The sequence below is a fragment of the Hippocampus comes genome, unplaced genomic scaffold, assembly GCF_001891065.2.
Source record: "Hippocampus comes isolate QL1 unplaced genomic scaffold, H_comes_QL1_v1.1 scaffold86, whole genome shotgun sequence".
NCBI classification, from domain to species: domain Eukaryota; kingdom Metazoa; phylum Chordata; class Actinopteri; order Syngnathiformes; family Syngnathidae; genus Hippocampus; species Hippocampus comes.
In genome coordinates this window covers 324823-341243 of record NW_017805882.1, presented here as the reverse complement: position 1 = coordinate 341243, position 16421 = coordinate 324823, and the positions used below count along the sequence as shown (strand labels likewise).

Genomic DNA, 16421 nt, shown 5'->3' with positions numbered 1-16421 from the left:
CAAACTCCACACAGGGAGGCCGGAGGTGGAATTGAACCTCTGCACTTTGAGGTCAATGCGCTAACCACTGGCCCACCGGGCCGCAAGTGTAGAACCAATGCAATTCAAACACACAAGCTGTGGACATTTTTAACACTGATGTACCCAGAGAAACACCACACAGAAAGCCCCGAGATGAGCTCTGAACCTTTCACAGCGATGCAAATATACGAAGAACATTGCAATGTGACGTTTAATTGTAAAATATAGCATAGATGAAAAACAGAGTCAAGATAAAACAGAAGAAAATAAATTGAAATAAAGATACCCAGATTATTTGGCATCGTTGTTGTAGTATTTTGTGTTTAAGTTTAATTTGTCACAGTCAAAAAGGCATTTGCACTGTGCTCAAAAAAGAAGGGAAGATACAATTAGATTTTTTAAGCATTTTTTTTGTATTTGTTCTTGTCTTGAAAACGTTAAAACCAAAAAACTAAAAGAATATGTCAAAAGAAATGAATGACATTCATCACAATGAAATGATAAAAATGTTTTTTTTTTTCCCAATGTGGTTGGGCTCCCTTTTCTTTTTCAGATGTGTGGAGTCCACTGAAACATTTTGCACTGAAAAAGTGGAAATGACATTATCTCTCCAGGTGATGTAATCACACATAACATGCGGACTTTGAAGTCAGCATTTGGGTAATTTGAGTATCATGAAAAACGACACTCGAGAATATACAAGAGAAAATGGGAGGATCCTTGATATGGGGGAGGGACAGGGAGAGATGTGGAAGTCACCATGTCACACTCATGACAGTATGAAAGCCAGCCAGTTAAAGTCGTGTGAGTCATTCCTGGCTATTAGTAACTTTAGGCTGCCGTAACCTTTGTGGGAAAAAAAAAATTGTCCATTTTTTTTGTGTTTTCCTCACAGTTCAGCATAACAAGGTGTGAAGTTAAGGATAGGACATACAGATGAACGTCACTAAACTTAAGAGGGGGAAAAGTTAGGGCAAGGGGTGTGGGCTTTTCACTGTGTTCACTTTCGCTTTTCACTCTGACAATAGCGCTCACTCACCTTCACAGTGCTGCAAACCATTTTGACAGTCAGCAAAGGAGAAGTTTGTTTTCCTGACACATAGTTCCACTAGCTGCCTCAAACTTGTTTCAGCCACAATTGAGATTGCAGAGTTAGAGTCAGCAAATTATGTGATCCCTGAGAGCCAAAAACCCAAGCCTTTATTCCTTAATCCAATTTTAAAAAAAAAACATAACCAGTTACACACCTATGGAAAATTTAGGAGTCTGACATGCTTTGAAATGTGGGAGGAAGATGGAGAAAATACACTCAAACAAGGGAACATGCAAACTCCGCACAGGGAGGCCAGATTTGTAGGCTGACTACAGAACTGTGAGGCGGATATGCTAACTATTTGTCCACCTGTATATAGTATATCTGAATACTGTATGTATGCAAATACACACTTAAAACATACCATTGTTTGTATGCAGTTATTGCTGAAATATACTGGACTCTAAATTACACAGATTATTATTTAGACAGTGACTATATGTACATCGGTTTTCATAATGAAGGAAATGTTTTGTTTTGTTTGCTGAAACGCAAACAAAACAAAACAAAAAAATGGTGGCTCAACGTAATGATATCAAAAAAGAAAAAAAACAATAGAACTGGGATGGACATAAATGAAGAAACATGAGTATGTGTGTGTGCGTGCACAAAAACACACTCTGAAAACAACTGGGTGAAAATATACAGTAATCCCTGTTTTCGCTGTTAATTGGTATCGGATCCGCAAAAAGTGAGAAAACGCCAAGTAGAATTTGCCCCCTGTAGCAATTTTCGTGTTTGTACGTGGATGTAATAGTTGCATACAGTTACACGTGAACCTGAATTTCACGGCTGTTCCACAGTATGTTAGCATCCTCTGTTGGTGAAGGTCTGAGACTACAGACAGTTGACAACAGACCAGTGACATGCCGTTGTCTGTCTGATCATTGATGTTATTGCAAGCAAGAAACATCACAGGTACCAGCATGTTTAAAATATGTAAACAGTATTTATATATCCTTTACATATTTAAGACAAAGAATACAGCAGTACACATATTTACTTTAATCTTCAAAAACCTCAGTCTTTAACATTCAACAACGTCGCCTCCTGAGAGAGGTGAAGAGGCTTGTGTTAGTGGCGTAAAAGGCGGCTCACTTGACTCATACAGGCTGGAGGCGAACGATGTAGCTGAGGTATTTAAATTGGACAAAAACATGGTGATGGATAGCGCTTTGAGGTTCATCTTGCCTTCTTATTCGATGAAACCACTCACACTAACCTCGAAGTACTCAAACAAATTCCTGGAAATCACAAGGAACCAAAGTAACAAACACAACATGACAGGAGCACACGTATATTCACATACTCACACTCCCAATGACCCAATAAAGACCCAATAAAGACTGACAGAACTCAGGGAACTAAATACAAGCAAAGTGAGGAGAAATGGAGAAACACCTGGACAAGACACGAAGGGTTGAGGGAGCTGATTGGTTAAACACAAGGGACACAGATGACGAGAAAAGGTGGCGACAAAAAGGGCACATGAGGAAACCAAAAAAAAAACGTGACCTAAACAGAAACATAACACTAACACGTTCTCACACAACTGAGACACGTTGCTTCAGAGGGCGGCAAGGGGTTGGACTTAACGAATCAAATAATGTTATCACTTAAACAAAAAGTTATCTATATATTCTGGTCTGTTTTTTGTTTTTTTTGGCTTTTTTAATGACCCAATTTTTGACAAGTTACCCCAGAGCCTTTTAGGACGGGGTGAGAGTTTGTCAGGTTAAACAGTACCATAATACATACATCAAGACACCTTACGAGGAAGAACCGAGCAGTCAGGCTAGAGCCAGGGGTGTCAAACATACGACCCGAGGGCCGGAACCTCCCCAAGGAGGTTCGGTCAGGCCCGCAGGATAATTTAAAAGTGAAAAAATACATAAAAGACACGGAATGAATATTTTAACAAGCTGCAATTCATTGATCATCCGCTAGGAGAACACTGTTTTGATCAGAGTAGAAGACAACATTGTTTTGATCAGAGAAAAAGTCAACAGCGGTCTCAGCCTGTCACTGAGACAGCCGCAACATAGCAATAAAAGCCAGCTACCTGATTGCTAGCGAAATAGCATAAGAATCAAAGATGTATTCCGACAGTGACTTTGTTAAACGATGCATGATGAAGGCGGCTGAACTTGTATGTCCCGAGAAGCGACAAGCTTTTGCCAATATTAGCCTGACGAGGAATACTATACCAGAGAGGATTTCGGACCGATCATCAGATTTAGACTGCGACTTGAAATAGAGAGTCAAGGTATTTTGTCAAATGTTTTGTAAAAGATATGTTCATTAAATTTCAACATTTTCCTAATGTTCTTGTGCTTCTTTCTACGAAAACAAAGGAAATGCATGATATTTTGGTTATTTATAGCAGAGCATGGTATAATTTTAATGGTCCGGCCCACTTGACATCGACCGAGGCCGTATGTGGCCCACAATGTGAAATGAGTTTGACAGCCCTGGGCTAGACATTCTGGTCGGTTGCATTGCAGACTGATGTGTTATTAACTGCTTGCCATGTGATTAATGGAAGCACATTCTTCCTCTCCATGATTGCGACGAACGGACTGTGGCCATTCAAAGTGCTCTGACTGAAGAACAAGGAGTACACTATAAAATCAAAACAAATGTCCTCAGTGTCGCTTTTTTTGCATAAATGTGTTTCTCAGATGTAATTATTTTCCAAAGCGCAGTTGCCATCCTACAACACGAGGGTCAAATCAGCACAATACATGGACGGCTCCAGGATTGCTTGACTGATTCGTAGGGAGGGCCTGAGAAAATCATTTCTGACTATATTTTAGGGCAGTGGTTCTTAACCTTGTTAGAGGTACCGAACCCAACCAGTTCATATGCGGATCCACCGAACCCTTAGTGAAAAATAAAAATCTGATTCAAGAGGTGTTCCTTCAGTTTTGCCGGTGCGAGAGTAGAGTTGCTCAACTTGGCATGACAAATCATGCAGATGACGCCGAGTCCCGTCACGTTCCATGGTGCATGTGAATCCGTGTGGTACATATTCGTCCGACCACTTTCCATTTTTGCTCGACATAGCATGTGTTAAAACATTAAAAAGAAATAATAAAAAAAAAATCACATGCCGTACTATCACGACCGTCACACGCTGACTACTGAGCGAACTAAATTTCCCGCAGCACTGATTGGACAAGCAATGTAATGTGATCATCTGCAGCCAGTGATGGCCAAGCGGGCGTGTCATAACTAATTGATATGTTGAGTCGAACCCCTGAGACCGATTCACCGAACACCTGGGGTTCTATCGAACCCAGGTTAACAAAACACTGTTTTAGGCTCAGTAAATTTCTTTGTGTAAAATGAGACGAGAACGAGTTCATTGCTTTTTAACCCATTTAATCCCACATTTTCCCCAGACATTTAAAAGTCAAAATCAGGTGTCATTGGTGGTAGCCCTTTTAAGTAATCAGTAATAACAAATTTTAGAGCTCTGTAAATTAAATCATTGTTGTCTTTAACAAATGTGACCGGTGGGATTAAATGGGTTAAATACAGCATTCATTTTTTGGTGGTGTTTTGTGAGATTTTTATGATGGAAAATGATTTCCATGGCTCAGTAAAGGTTAGATAACGCTACTTTTACAAAGTACACTCATGAGTCATATAGAAACTCTTCTCCCATGTGCCTACTTTTAACTTTGAGCACAGACCCTCTAAAAGACTCGATCTGAACATCCCAGTGATTTGACATGATGGCTCTTTCTGTCACTGATGTATTGTGGTATATTCGCCAGACTTCGGTGCAGGCACTTCAGTCCCCACTTAGGAACAGTGTGACAAGCCAGAACGGTTGTCTGGACTCTGCCCTGCGCCCGACTGGCGACCAGTCCAGGACGTTGTCCGCCGGGAGTCTGCTGGGATAGGGTCCAGAGCCCTCAAGAGGATAAACGCTAAAATGGCAGCGAGACAAAGCGAGGCCACCACACGCAACGCATAGTTTTAACGTGACGTATGCCCATCAAATGCTAGTTGCCCGTTCGAACGAGTCTTCCGGAGGATGTGATGTCGTCACATCTTAAACGCGTGAAGGGGCAACTTCGCTCTGACGCGTCGCTTTTTTCGCTCTTTGAACTTTGTGATGAGAAGTTGTTCACCTGGACCAGTTGGGACCACAGCGCGCCCGTGTGAGCGCAGAGCTCCGACCGAACCAAATTATCCGACCCAAAGGGATTAACACCAAGAGCGGCTCTCAACCGGCAGCACCAGCAGCGGGGATGGAGAACATCACCGGCAATAAACTGACTCACAGTGGACAAGCTTTATTCGCAAGGAAGTTTCTGGTGGTTTCAGACGTCCTGTGCCTTTTCCTAGGTGAATATAATATCCGTCTTTTCTATTTCTTTTGACTTGCTAAAAGTCCGTTTTTCTGCCGAACAATTGGAGTGAAATAAAACGTGTTTAAGTTTCAGCTAATGCAGCCCATTGCGGGGGGGGGGGGGTATATATATTATATATGGATATATATTTCTATCTGTCTATCTATCTATCTATCTATCTATCTATACAGATATAGACATAGATAGATAGATAGATAGATAGATAGATAGATAGATAGATAGATAGATAGATAGATAGATAGATAGATAGATATGAAGTGTATTTTTATTTTTTTCTATTATTGTTATCTGTCCATCCATCCATTTTCTGATGTGTTTATCCTCACATGGGTTGCGGGGTGTGCTGGAGCCTATCCCCCAGCTGTCTTCGGGCTGTAGGCGAGGTCCGCCCTGAATTGGTTGTCAGTCAATCACAGGGCACACATAGACAAACAACCATCCGTGCTCACCCTCACAACTCGGGACAATTTAGAGTGTTCTATTAACCTGCCACGCATTTTTTTTGGAACGTGGGCGGAAACCGGAGTACCCGGAGAAAACCAACACAGGCATGGGGAGAACATGCAAACTCCACACAGGAAGGCCGGAGTAGGAATCGAACCCTGCAAAGTTTGAAAGCCAGCGTTCAAACGTTGCAGCCATAAAATTCTGAGTTGATGATTATTTGCGAAAAAATAAAGTTTATCCTTTTGAATATTAAATATCTTTTCTTTGTAGTTCATTCAATTAAATCTAGACTGAACATGATACAAATCAATATATTCTGTTTTTATTTATGTTGAACTCAACATTCCAATGTCATTGGAATTGGCTTTGTAAATTCCTCACTTATATAAATAGTTCCCTCAAAATGCATCGTCCCATTGGCGTTGTGTAAGCACTCACCAGTCCAAATGCCGAGATGTTTTGTCACGAAGGCAGAGGTTTGCCAACAAGAGATTCAGTTTTGTTTCCACATTTTGTCATGAAATTGCTCAGCAGCTGCTGTTTTTAGTACGGTGACTTCTCTTGAACACGCTGCCATTCAAAGAAATATATTCACCCCAAAACTTTTTTCACTCCCTCTATGCGCATGTAAGACTCTTGTTTCCCACCCATGCACACTCAGAGACTCTGCCAGCTGCTTTGTGCATTGCCCAGGGAATTCGACTGTTTCTATAGCAACCACTTGTTCTCAGGGTAGAGTAAAGTCGGTGGGGAATCGGGGGAATTATATTTGCTATAAATAAATATATGTATGAGCCCCAGGTGCATGCGTGTGTGCGTGTGTGTCACTGTCTCTCGTAGTGACAGGAAGAGGTCACGTCATGGTGGTTAATCAGCACACACTCGCTGGCCGGAGAGGTCGTGTGTTTTAACCCCTATCTTAAACGTTCAGAGGACAATGTGTTGGACATTTTTGTCGGTCCAGTTGCCTCCTCGATTGTGTGCATGCAGGAGTGTGAGCTGGGAGGCAGAGAAGAGTATCGGGAGGTGGGGGGGTGGCGTTGGGTATAGGCAGTGTCAGGCAGCTTCTGGCTCTGGTTTGTTTCAGAATTCAGTCTTTTGTTTTCCAGCGGAGAGTTGAGCTCAAGTCAAAAACAAATCACTTCTCTTCTTCTACTGTCCTGTTCTCTGCTAAACCTTTCGAAAAAATGTTGTGTTTGTTGTAGAATGAATCTATGCAAGCATCATTTTAATCACAATCGCACTCATCCCCCCCAGTTTCCATCCCTTTCTTTTTAAGTGAGCTAAAAATGGTCAGACCATACACAAGAGGCTTCATTTGTGGGGACACCAGCATCGCCTACCCGTACCTGCAGTCGGAGGTCATATCGGACAAACTGCTCATTGCTGGCGGCATCCTTATCACGGGCCTCGGTGTGAGTACTACAGTGAATTCCATACATTTGGACTCTTAACATAATCGTTGTGACCACATGTCTACCTGCAGATCGCTGTAGGGGAATGTTACCGCGTGCGCTTCCTTGGCGTCACCTCCAAGGCCTTCCTCAGGAACAAGTATGTGTCCTGTCTCTACAAGGAGTTGGGCTCCTTCCTGTTTGGCTGCTGCGTCGGCCAATCCCTGACAAACGTAGCCAAGCTGAGCATTGGCCGACTGCGGCCACACTTCTTGTCGGTGTGTGGTGTCACCTACGTCTCACTCAACTGCACGCATGGAACCTATTTGGAGTCTGTCAGATGCAACAGTACTGACCACCGTTCTATAGAGGAGGCCAGGTGTGTGTGTGTGTGTGTGTTACGTCTCAATCAACTTACTTGCTGCCGCTCCTTTGTTCATCTGCTCGTCCAACCCTTCCTTTCATCTAAATTTTTAAAGTGATCATTGCATTTGGTAAAAGAGCGCCACGGTCGCCAGTAGAACAATAAAACAAACATAATGGGCACACTCACACCAGCTGCTGTCATCCACAGCTCATTCCCAGATACTCAGATGTGCTGATGTTACACCACCGAGTCCATCCATCCATCCATCCATCCATCCATCCATCCATCCATCCATCTATCTGATCAGCACATCACTTTTTCAGACTTGACTCCGTGTAACATTTTAACACTTTAGAGATCATACTCCCAAATTGTTTTTGTTCCAGCTATTATAATTCAATTTTTTTATCTCTCAATTTAGGAAGTCCTTCTTCTCTGGTCATGCCTCCTTTGCGATGTACACGATGCTGTATTTAGCTGTGAGTATATTTTATAAAAATTCCTTTCTATCTTTATTGCTGTGTGGCCCCTCACATTTTACAATTAGCAGTGCTTTTATGCTGAAAACGAATGAAACACAGCCATCGCCAGTCCAGTGAGCAGCACTGTGTGAACGCATGAGAAAACAGAGAAGGGGAAATACTGGAAGGAGAAATGAGAGACAGAAGTCGCTTTGTTTTGCTGTGGGAGGGGTATGACCTTGGCTCCCTGCCTCACTGCTCTCCTCTATTGTCTGGGAGTTTTTGTATGAGAGGAGCTGCATTTTTATGTGTTGATGGAGGAGCATTCATACTCATTCGATGACATTTTTATACACGCTTATGCTTACTACGAAGGGGTTTGTGTACTAGTCTCATGTTGATTGTTGATTTTCATTTGGATGTTTATTTTGGTTTATCTTTTTCTGCATCAGCTAATTTTCACACTAACTGCTTCTAACACATTAGTATGGAGCCCCAGACATGACCTCTGAAAAAAACAAAACAAAACTACTTTGTGCACACGCTGTGATCGAAATTTATTTTAGGCTCGGGAGGAGTTACAAGGACATCATGAAACGCTTGGCATTGCGAGGAATCATAACCGAGAGACAACTGAATAGGTTGTTGAGAGCAAACTTGCTTTACCGGTGGAGGTACGACTTGGACGACAGGATCGATTTTATTGTCCAGCAACTGCAACACTCTAGGTGGGACAATGGTTACCGGTGGATGTATATGAAATGAAAACATTTTGTCATATCACTACATAATGTTGAGAAAAATAAAAACGTCAGATGCAACAACTCGTGGATTTTTGAAGGCACTGAATAGGTCAGTGAGAAGCGAGTTAGGGAAGGTGCACTCGATTTGTTTACCCTCTTGTCCAATAAGAGGTCAGCGCTACTTCGTGTGCACGCTGCAACTATTTCGTATACAAATTAGTAGTTTGTGCGCATAAAGGGCGTTTTTTTCTTCATGTCATGTCTGGGCCTCCGTACATTAGCACACATTCCTCTGTCAACACAAAAAGATTGTGGGCTGCTGATGGAGAAAGACAAACTTAATATTATGTTTCAAAGTTTCATTTCAGTATATGCTTGATTGACCTTGAACACTATATTCTCACAATTTGTACGCAATGGAGCACACAGAAAAAAGGGCCAACTTGAGCTGAAGGACGCCAGGCCCTCATTAACTGATAAGACAGGCAGGAAGGTTCAACTACGGGAGGGCAGATGTCCTCCAGTTTGTTACAGTGTCTCAATTCATGTAAAATCTACCCATTGTATTAACAAGGTATCCATTGTTTGCACCGGAAGATGTTTTGGCCTCCAGGTGTCCACTGAGGGGCATATCGGTGGACTGGGCTGGGAAGCGCGACATGCAAATGAGGAGGAATGTTTTTCTGATATGTGACTTGTATTTTGCATATCCTGTGAATAAAAAGTGGTCAGCGGGGGTGTGAAGGTGGGGTTTCGATCTGAGAGGAAACACGACTTGTGTTGCCTTAGAGGAACTTCGCCCCCTTTGCTGATCAGCAAAAGACAATCTGTTCCTGAGTTGAGTAGAGTCTTTTCATTCAAAGTTCAAGATGTTCGGGTGAATTCCCTGACAGCTGCATGTAAACACAAATGATGACTTCAAATTTATGGCGTGAGCACAGATTTCTGTTTTTTGGTCAATGCGACTTAGAATACACCAAACGTCAAATAGTTAAATCGGTGGCTGTTCTTTATCAAGTATTTGCTAAGCTCTTCATATATCGCACTCTTCTCTTGTGTTGCCTGAACTGTCATACTGTGCTGAAGTTTGGGGAAATTCGTTGCTTTGCATTGCTTCACCATATTAAATAGAGGGCTCGGTCAATTTTACATGACGCACGGAAATGCCAGCACGCTGACTGTTTTTTATATATTTTTTTAAAATAGTTTTATCTTGAAGCGAGATTGACATGTCGCGAAGCCCGCCTAGTGAGACCCGTGCTGCAGTTCTTTCTTTTTCTGCTGGCCATCTACACGGGTCTGACCCGCATCACCGACAACAGACACCATCCATCGGACGTCCTTGTCGGCTACATCCTTGGAGCACTCACCGCATACTGGGTGGTGAGTTCCGCCATTTGCTTGGTTCTTCTGGTGCCGGTTCCAACATTCATTCACATCTCTTGTGTCTTGTCAGGCCTTCTACATCTCTTCCATGTTTAAGAGACCCATCTTGCATCAATCCCAAGATGAGACCCAGAATGACCACTTATCAGCACACCACAGCATCTGCTAAAGCTCACCTCCACCATCCCTCTCAGCGTGCCTCGGCATCCATCAGCAAGGAGCCTGTGGGGATCTGAAGCGTGTGAGACTGTTTCCTGTGAAGTCAGACCACACACTTCTACATTTTGGACAACAGTATCAGTGAGTGGAGGGGCGAGTAGGGTGTGACAGAAAAGAGTACATAGCAAAAGTGAGTAATTTTGCCCTACAAGAGAAGTTTGAAATCATTGTGACAGTGTGTTGCTGTGTGTTAAGATGAATACAGTACCGTCCATTGTTGTCATGGCAACAACATCTACATTGTAAATTTTGTAATGGTCGATCAGACAGGACACCCCATATGGTCTGTTCGTGTTAACCCACTTCAGCGCTGTCTGCAATGCTTATAAAAGTGTTGCTGTTCATGACATAATCAGGACGATGTTGATTTGAAGACACCATGTTATGACGTCAGGTTGTTAGTGTTTAGCAGGTGCATAATACCGGCTTGCTGCCTTTGTCTGCTGAAGGTTTTCATAATGCTGCCAGTTCCTGTTTAGCACATTGGATAACAAAGTACACTTCACAGCTGTACTAGAAGCAACACCATTTTTCCTTTTCATTGGTGAAGTCATGTGCAACCAACCTTGTGACTCAGTTATGATGATTGTGTCAGTGACCAACCACTGTATGTGAAGTATATGCAATTTTTTTATCCGAAACAGCACTTAATCTGAGTGTAACCACAATGACGATGTTCATCCATTCATCCGTTATCCAATCCGCTCAACCTCACGAGGGTTGCGGAGTGTGCTGGAACCTGTCCCAGCTGTCTTTGGGCAATTGGCGGGGTGCACCCTACACTGGTTGCCAATCAATCGCAGGGCACATAGAGACTAACCACCATTCACACTCACAATCACACCTACAGACAATTTCGAGTGATAAACAGCCTACCGTGCATGTTTTTGGAATGTGGAGGAAATCGGAGTACCCGGAGAAAACCCACACAGGCACGGGGAGAACATGCAAAGGATGTATCTATGTTCCCAGACTACATAACAGATTGAGAGTTCACAAATAATTGGTTTTTATTTTTGGTTGACATCTTTTAAATGTATTATATTTTCTTTTGCTGAATAAATGTCTACTACATTTACTGTTTTTCAATAAGTGAATAAATGAATGTTGATTATTCATCACTCTTTTATTGTTAAAGGTGGTAATTTTCAAAAATGGTAAATGGCTTGTATAGTGCTTTTTCTTTACAAGGTATTCAAAGGGCATGAATACTCTCCTCATTCAAAGTGGGCCTAATCTGAAATCTAAGAGTGTGAAACAGATGAGAAATTCAATGCCATTTTACTTTTATGGCAATGAGGCCACCAAAATCGCCAAATTGACCTGAAGTAAACGTTGACTCTGCAGCCCATTTGGCTCAGTAAGACATTTTGAATTCACTGTCTTCACTTTTTTGCCAATTGACTTTTTCCAAATTGGTCTCTTGAAAGCTGATGAAGTAGAGTGTGAAACAGGTAAGAATCTCAACGCCATTCTGTTTTTGTGGCAATCGGAGGTCAGAAAATTCCCTGACTTGCTCCACAGTGGATGCAATCTTGGCGTTGAAAGTGCAAATGTTGCACAATGTGACCTTAATTTATGTCAAGATTTGCCAAGTGAATTTTTCAAAACGGGTTTCATTTAAAAGCTAGCATAGTGTATAAAGTATGAAAGTCTGATTGGGAAACTAAGGCCACGGAGAATGACTTCTGGACGAGGTGGAACACCATTAACTCTGTATAATGGAGATGGGAGACTGCTGACCTTGACACAGGACATTGTGAATCAGTGAGGAGAATACATTGAAGACCTGCAAGGTGCCAGGAATCCTTAAGAGGGAAGGTGAGAAGCTCGGTCATTTGGGATGGGTTTGGAGTAGAGCTGCTGCTCCTCCACATCAAGGGAAGCTTGTACATCTGATCAGGATGACTCCTCGACACCTCCCCGGTGAGGGCTCTGGCCAGCATGTCCCACGTGGACAAGGCTTTGGAATCCTCCCAGAATAACTGTATGATGTGTTTGGGAAAGTCGGAGGTCCGGGGTTTCCTACTAAAACTGCTGGCCCTCCAACCTGATTCTGGAGAAGTGGAAGAAAATGGATGGATTGATAGTCCACAAATATCTAACTGAGAACTGAAGTATCAAAAGGTGGATTGGATGGCTATATGGGCTACTAAGGCTACATTGGTATATTCTGACTTCATTTTTTTTATGCCTCCTGACTGTCTTAAGCCTTACTTTCTATAGTCAAAGAAAGGACAAGAAAGATTAATTTCACGTTTACTTGAACGTCAATAGCAATACAAGACAATTAGAACAGTTGAGGGTAATATGTACAAAGTTATCAGGGGTTGCAGAAAAAGTTCTGAGGTTTGACGTGATCTGCTCTGGAGACAATAGTTCTGTTGCTATGACAACTCCGCTGTAGCTATGACGACTCCACTGAAAACTGTTCCGTTGCCAACAGTTGGCGACTAGAGGACAAATTTTGGTCTTGATGTGATGGAACAAGTTGAAAATCAGGAGGAGGGCACACGTTGAAGGCCCACCTCTATCAACAATGCTAAAATGCTCCTCTGTGATACATTAATCTGTGATACATTAATCATAAATCATAATCATAAAAGATTTGTATATATACACTCTCACACACACGCGCGCATACATACACACCTTGCACACACGCATGCTCATCAAGCAACACACATTCATTCACTTGCACTTGAACATTTCCTTCTTACAGAACGCATGGCCTTGTAAGAGCCATTAGAAAGTCATGCATGTGTTCTTTAAAAGAATTTTTTTTTTTTTGGCAACACACTAGTGCTTTGATCCGTCACAACACTTTTCTCTTGCTACGAGGAAGGGCGAAAACCCAGCCAATTGACCAACAGAAAGTCAGATAATGGGCCAGTAAAAAATAAAGCACTGATGAAGCAGGAAGACACAGCAGGGGTCCAGGGAAGGAGAGCAGAGGAAGAGTTACGGCCAATGATGGTCACACTTCTCGAAAGATAACAAAAGAATGAGAAAGGGGCAAGGGGGAAGTCTCGTGGTGATCGGGAGATAGAAGCAGGGAGGAGCCATCTCTGACATCATCATTACCTTTACTGGCCAATTGAGATACATCATCATCATCATCATCATCAGAAACTGCTTGTTTATTATTGTTGGTTGTGCTCTTCTCCACCTCCCTGTTTTCTATGCCCCGATCACCACCGCCCTAGTCACAGGCTTGTCACCCGCTGCATCTGACCATCGTCTCCTTCCGAAGACGGCTCAGATGTGTACATAACCTCTCCATTAGTCTTCGGTGGTGGTGGCTGATAAAAGGTTTGCAGGTGATTGGGACGAGGGCCGAGAGGAGGTCTCCCGAGGCTGTACGGCAGCTCCAGGGCAGGCTGCTGGGGCGGGCTGCTGGGGCTGAGCTCTTCGGGACCTTCGGGGCTACTGTCAGGGTAGGAGAGTGTCGGGGGAGAGGTGCGGCTGTAGAAGCGAGGAGGCGAACTACTGCGGCTGTACACTTGAGGTGAATGGCGGGAGTAGAGATTGTTGGGAGGAGAATTCGCGTCTCGGGGAGCAAATATGTTGGTTGGGGGTGAGCTTCGCGGGAAGAGACCGAGAGGCGGCGATGGACGGTCTCCCGGGTACAGTGGCGAGGGGTTTGAATCTTGGGTGTAGATAGGTGAGGTGTCGGGGTCAAGGTCAAGGTCAGGGGTCAAAGGCAGAGTAAAGCCATCAGAATCCTCTCGGTCACCATGGTACCTGAACGAACCTCGATCTTTTCCTCTTTTTCTCCCATCAAGACCACTGTCGTTACTTTCAAACAAAAAAGATTCCTCCCTGTCTACATCAACCCCTCCACGCCACACATCGAGTGCTCTGTCTTTCTGCTTTTCATTCTCTCGTTCAAATCCTACTCTCCACCCATCTCTGTCCTTCTCTCTCTCCATCCCAGCTCTCCAGCCATCAATCCCAAAATCTTTTCGCTGAGTGATGAACGTTTCTTCCCTGTCGGTCTCTGCCGCTCCCCGCCATGCATCCATCCTTTCATCTCTCTTCTCCAGGAGATGAGGTTCCTCCCTTCCTCTTTCTATTCCACCTCTCCACTCAGCCATGTCTCCATTTCTCGTTTGAGAGCTAAAAGACTCTTCCCTTGCTCTGTTACGTCCTCGCCACTCATCCATAAGTCCATCTCTTTTTAGGAGAAATGTCTCATCCTTCTCCCTGTCCTGCACTCCTCGCCAAGTGTCTACACCGGCCTCCCGCTGTTTCATCAGAAGTGGCTCCTCCAGAGCTTTGTACAAGGGCTCTGACTCCTGCGGGGGTGGGGGAGGAGGCGGCGGTAAGGGTCTGTCTCGATAACGATCCCGGTCTCGCTCCCTTTCTTTGTCCGTCCCTCCACCTGACTCGGCTGTGGTTCGGTGGCGGGACAGGGTGCCAGGGGTGCGGCTGAGGGTGGAGTATGGCCGAGCCTGAACATCGGGGGGACGTGCTTGTTGGCGTTCCTGGAGCCCTCGACGACCCAGAGTGCCTTGCAGCTGAAGCCTCTCTCCATCTTTCAGCAACTCGCGGGACTCAGCATCTGCTGGAGTGCGTGCGTGTGACCAGCCATCTTGTGAGTGTGGTGTTGTGACATGATCTTGTTCATGTGATGAGGAATGTGTCTCAGCACCTTGTAGGTGGTGCCTCAAATGCGGCCAACCCTCTTGTGCGTTGTGTCGAGAGGTGGGCTGCATGGTGGCCGCCCAGCCCTCTTGGGGTTGCTGCGCGTGCCGAGTCAGCGTGGCAGTGTGAGCCAGGGCCGCCCTGTCCAGATGATGAGGCCTTGCCAGGCTTCCGTAGCGCTCGGGAGGGACGGGCATGTCACCCGAAGGCCTCAGGTTGCTCTGTACCAGCTCAGAGATGATCATCTTCTCCAGTGCGGCCGCGTCAGACAAGTTCCGACGCATTGCGGCACCGGCGCCCAGATCTGCAGCGCCATGCGGGGTTAGCAGGGCGGGGGAGATGTCATCGCCTCCCATGCCGACTCCTCCGTCCTTCAGAAGGTCAGTGCTGCCCACCACTCCAGCTCGGGATCCAGGCATGGCCCCCAGTCCATGTAGGGTGAAGGTATTTGGGGTGTAGCCTCCGTTGAGACACACACTGTCCAAGCCACAGGATTCTTGACTCTGCGACACACCAACTTCTACAGGAAGAAACAAGAAATTAACAGTTGGAAAAGCTTAAACGGGACAACAAAATAGTGTTCTGAAAGGAGTTGCATGAGTAGACGTATGATCAAATGAGTAGAGCTTCTTCCCAAAGACTGAGGCATTTTCAGTTTTACGGGAAAAAAAATAATGTGATTGTTTTAGAGAAAAACGTCATTCTGATCTACTACATATGACAAATGTGTGCAAATATGAAAGACAACCACAGTGCTAAATGACTTGGGTGAGCACAATAAAGAAGAGCTCATACTCTTGTTTCGGAAGGTTCCAACTGCTCCACGTAAGAGTGAGACAGAGAAGAAAAAAGTCAAAAACATTCCAACACGACTATAAAAATAAAAGCACAGCAGCCCTAAAGTATACAGCAATTATCTGTTGAAAGAAAAAAGTCACAAACGCATTTCCACCAAGGCTGTAATCTTTGTTTGCGTGTGTCACCAGCAAAAATAATTGATTCAAAGTGGATTAGGAAGATATGAAAAAACAAAAAGTATTACGGAAATTGCTTCCTCTGAGAACACAAACAATAAACATCAAGCCATCCGTGCATTTTCTATTACGCTTGTCATCAGTGGTACACCCTGAACTGGTCCCCAGCCAATGACAGGCTTCATTTAGGCAAACAGCCTGTTACACACACAATCACACCTATGGATATTTTAGAGTCTTCAGGGATCCGAACATGAATGGTTTTGGAATGTGGTGGTGGTGGT

General features: G+C 44.1%; 2 protein-coding genes across 6 annotated transcripts in view; one reads left to right on the top strand and one right to left on the bottom strand.

The window, feature by feature from the left end:
* The first annotated feature begins 4865 nt into the window (after nt 1-4865).
* LOC109527489 (phospholipid phosphatase 3-like) lies at nt 4866-11287 on the top strand. 2 transcript variants are annotated; one of them, XM_019889474.1, is made up of 7 exons: nt 4866-5473; nt 7204-7361; nt 7433-7719; nt 8129-8186; nt 10118-10294; nt 10368-10515; nt 11013-11287. In XM_019889474.1, exons 1-6 carry the CDS (start codon nt 5377-5379, stop codon nt 10464-10466), a joined length of 876 nt encoding a protein of 291 aa, XP_019745033.1. In that variant the 5' UTR covers nt 4866-5376; the 3' UTR covers nt 10467-10515; nt 11013-11287. The 2 variants fall into 2 exon arrangements, with proteins under 2 accessions (XP_019745033.1, XP_019745034.1); XM_019889475.1 differs by having other exon boundaries at nt 5413-5473; nt 7226-7361.
* A 1476-nt stretch (nt 11288-12763) lies between these two features.
* LOC109527487 (adhesion G protein-coupled receptor L1) overlaps nt 12764-16421 on the bottom strand; it is a 33981-nt gene continuing 30323 nt past the window's right edge. For 3 of the 4 annotated variants that reach the window (XM_019889470.1, XM_019889473.1, XM_019889471.1), the window contains 2 exons: nt 15959-15979; nt 12764-15683 (listed from right to left, as the gene is read on the bottom strand). In XM_019889470.1, the coding sequence (XP_019745029.1) occupies nt 13723-15683; nt 15959-15979 (1982 nt within the window). In that variant the 3' untranslated portion in view covers nt 12764-13722. The remainder of the gene's footprint in view (nt 15684-15958; nt 15980-16421) is intronic. The other variant, XM_019889472.1, reaches the window with a different exon arrangement.

What these genes read in the sequence shown, in the direction of transcription:
- LOC109527489 (XM_019889474.1), top strand. Translation starts at nt 5,377, where the DNA reads ATGGAGAACATCACCGGCAATAAACTGACTCACAGTGGACAAGCTTTA. An exon ending in TCCTTATCACGGGCCTCGGT is followed by an intron (nt 7,362 to 7,432) that starts GTGAGTACTACA and finishes GTCTACCTGCAG; the next exon opens with ATCGCTGTAGGGGAATGTTA. An exon ending in CGTTCTATAGAGGAGGCCAG is followed by an intron (nt 7,720 to 8,128) that starts GTGTGTGTGTGT and finishes CTCTCAATTTAG; the next exon opens with GAAGTCCTTCTTCTCTGGTC.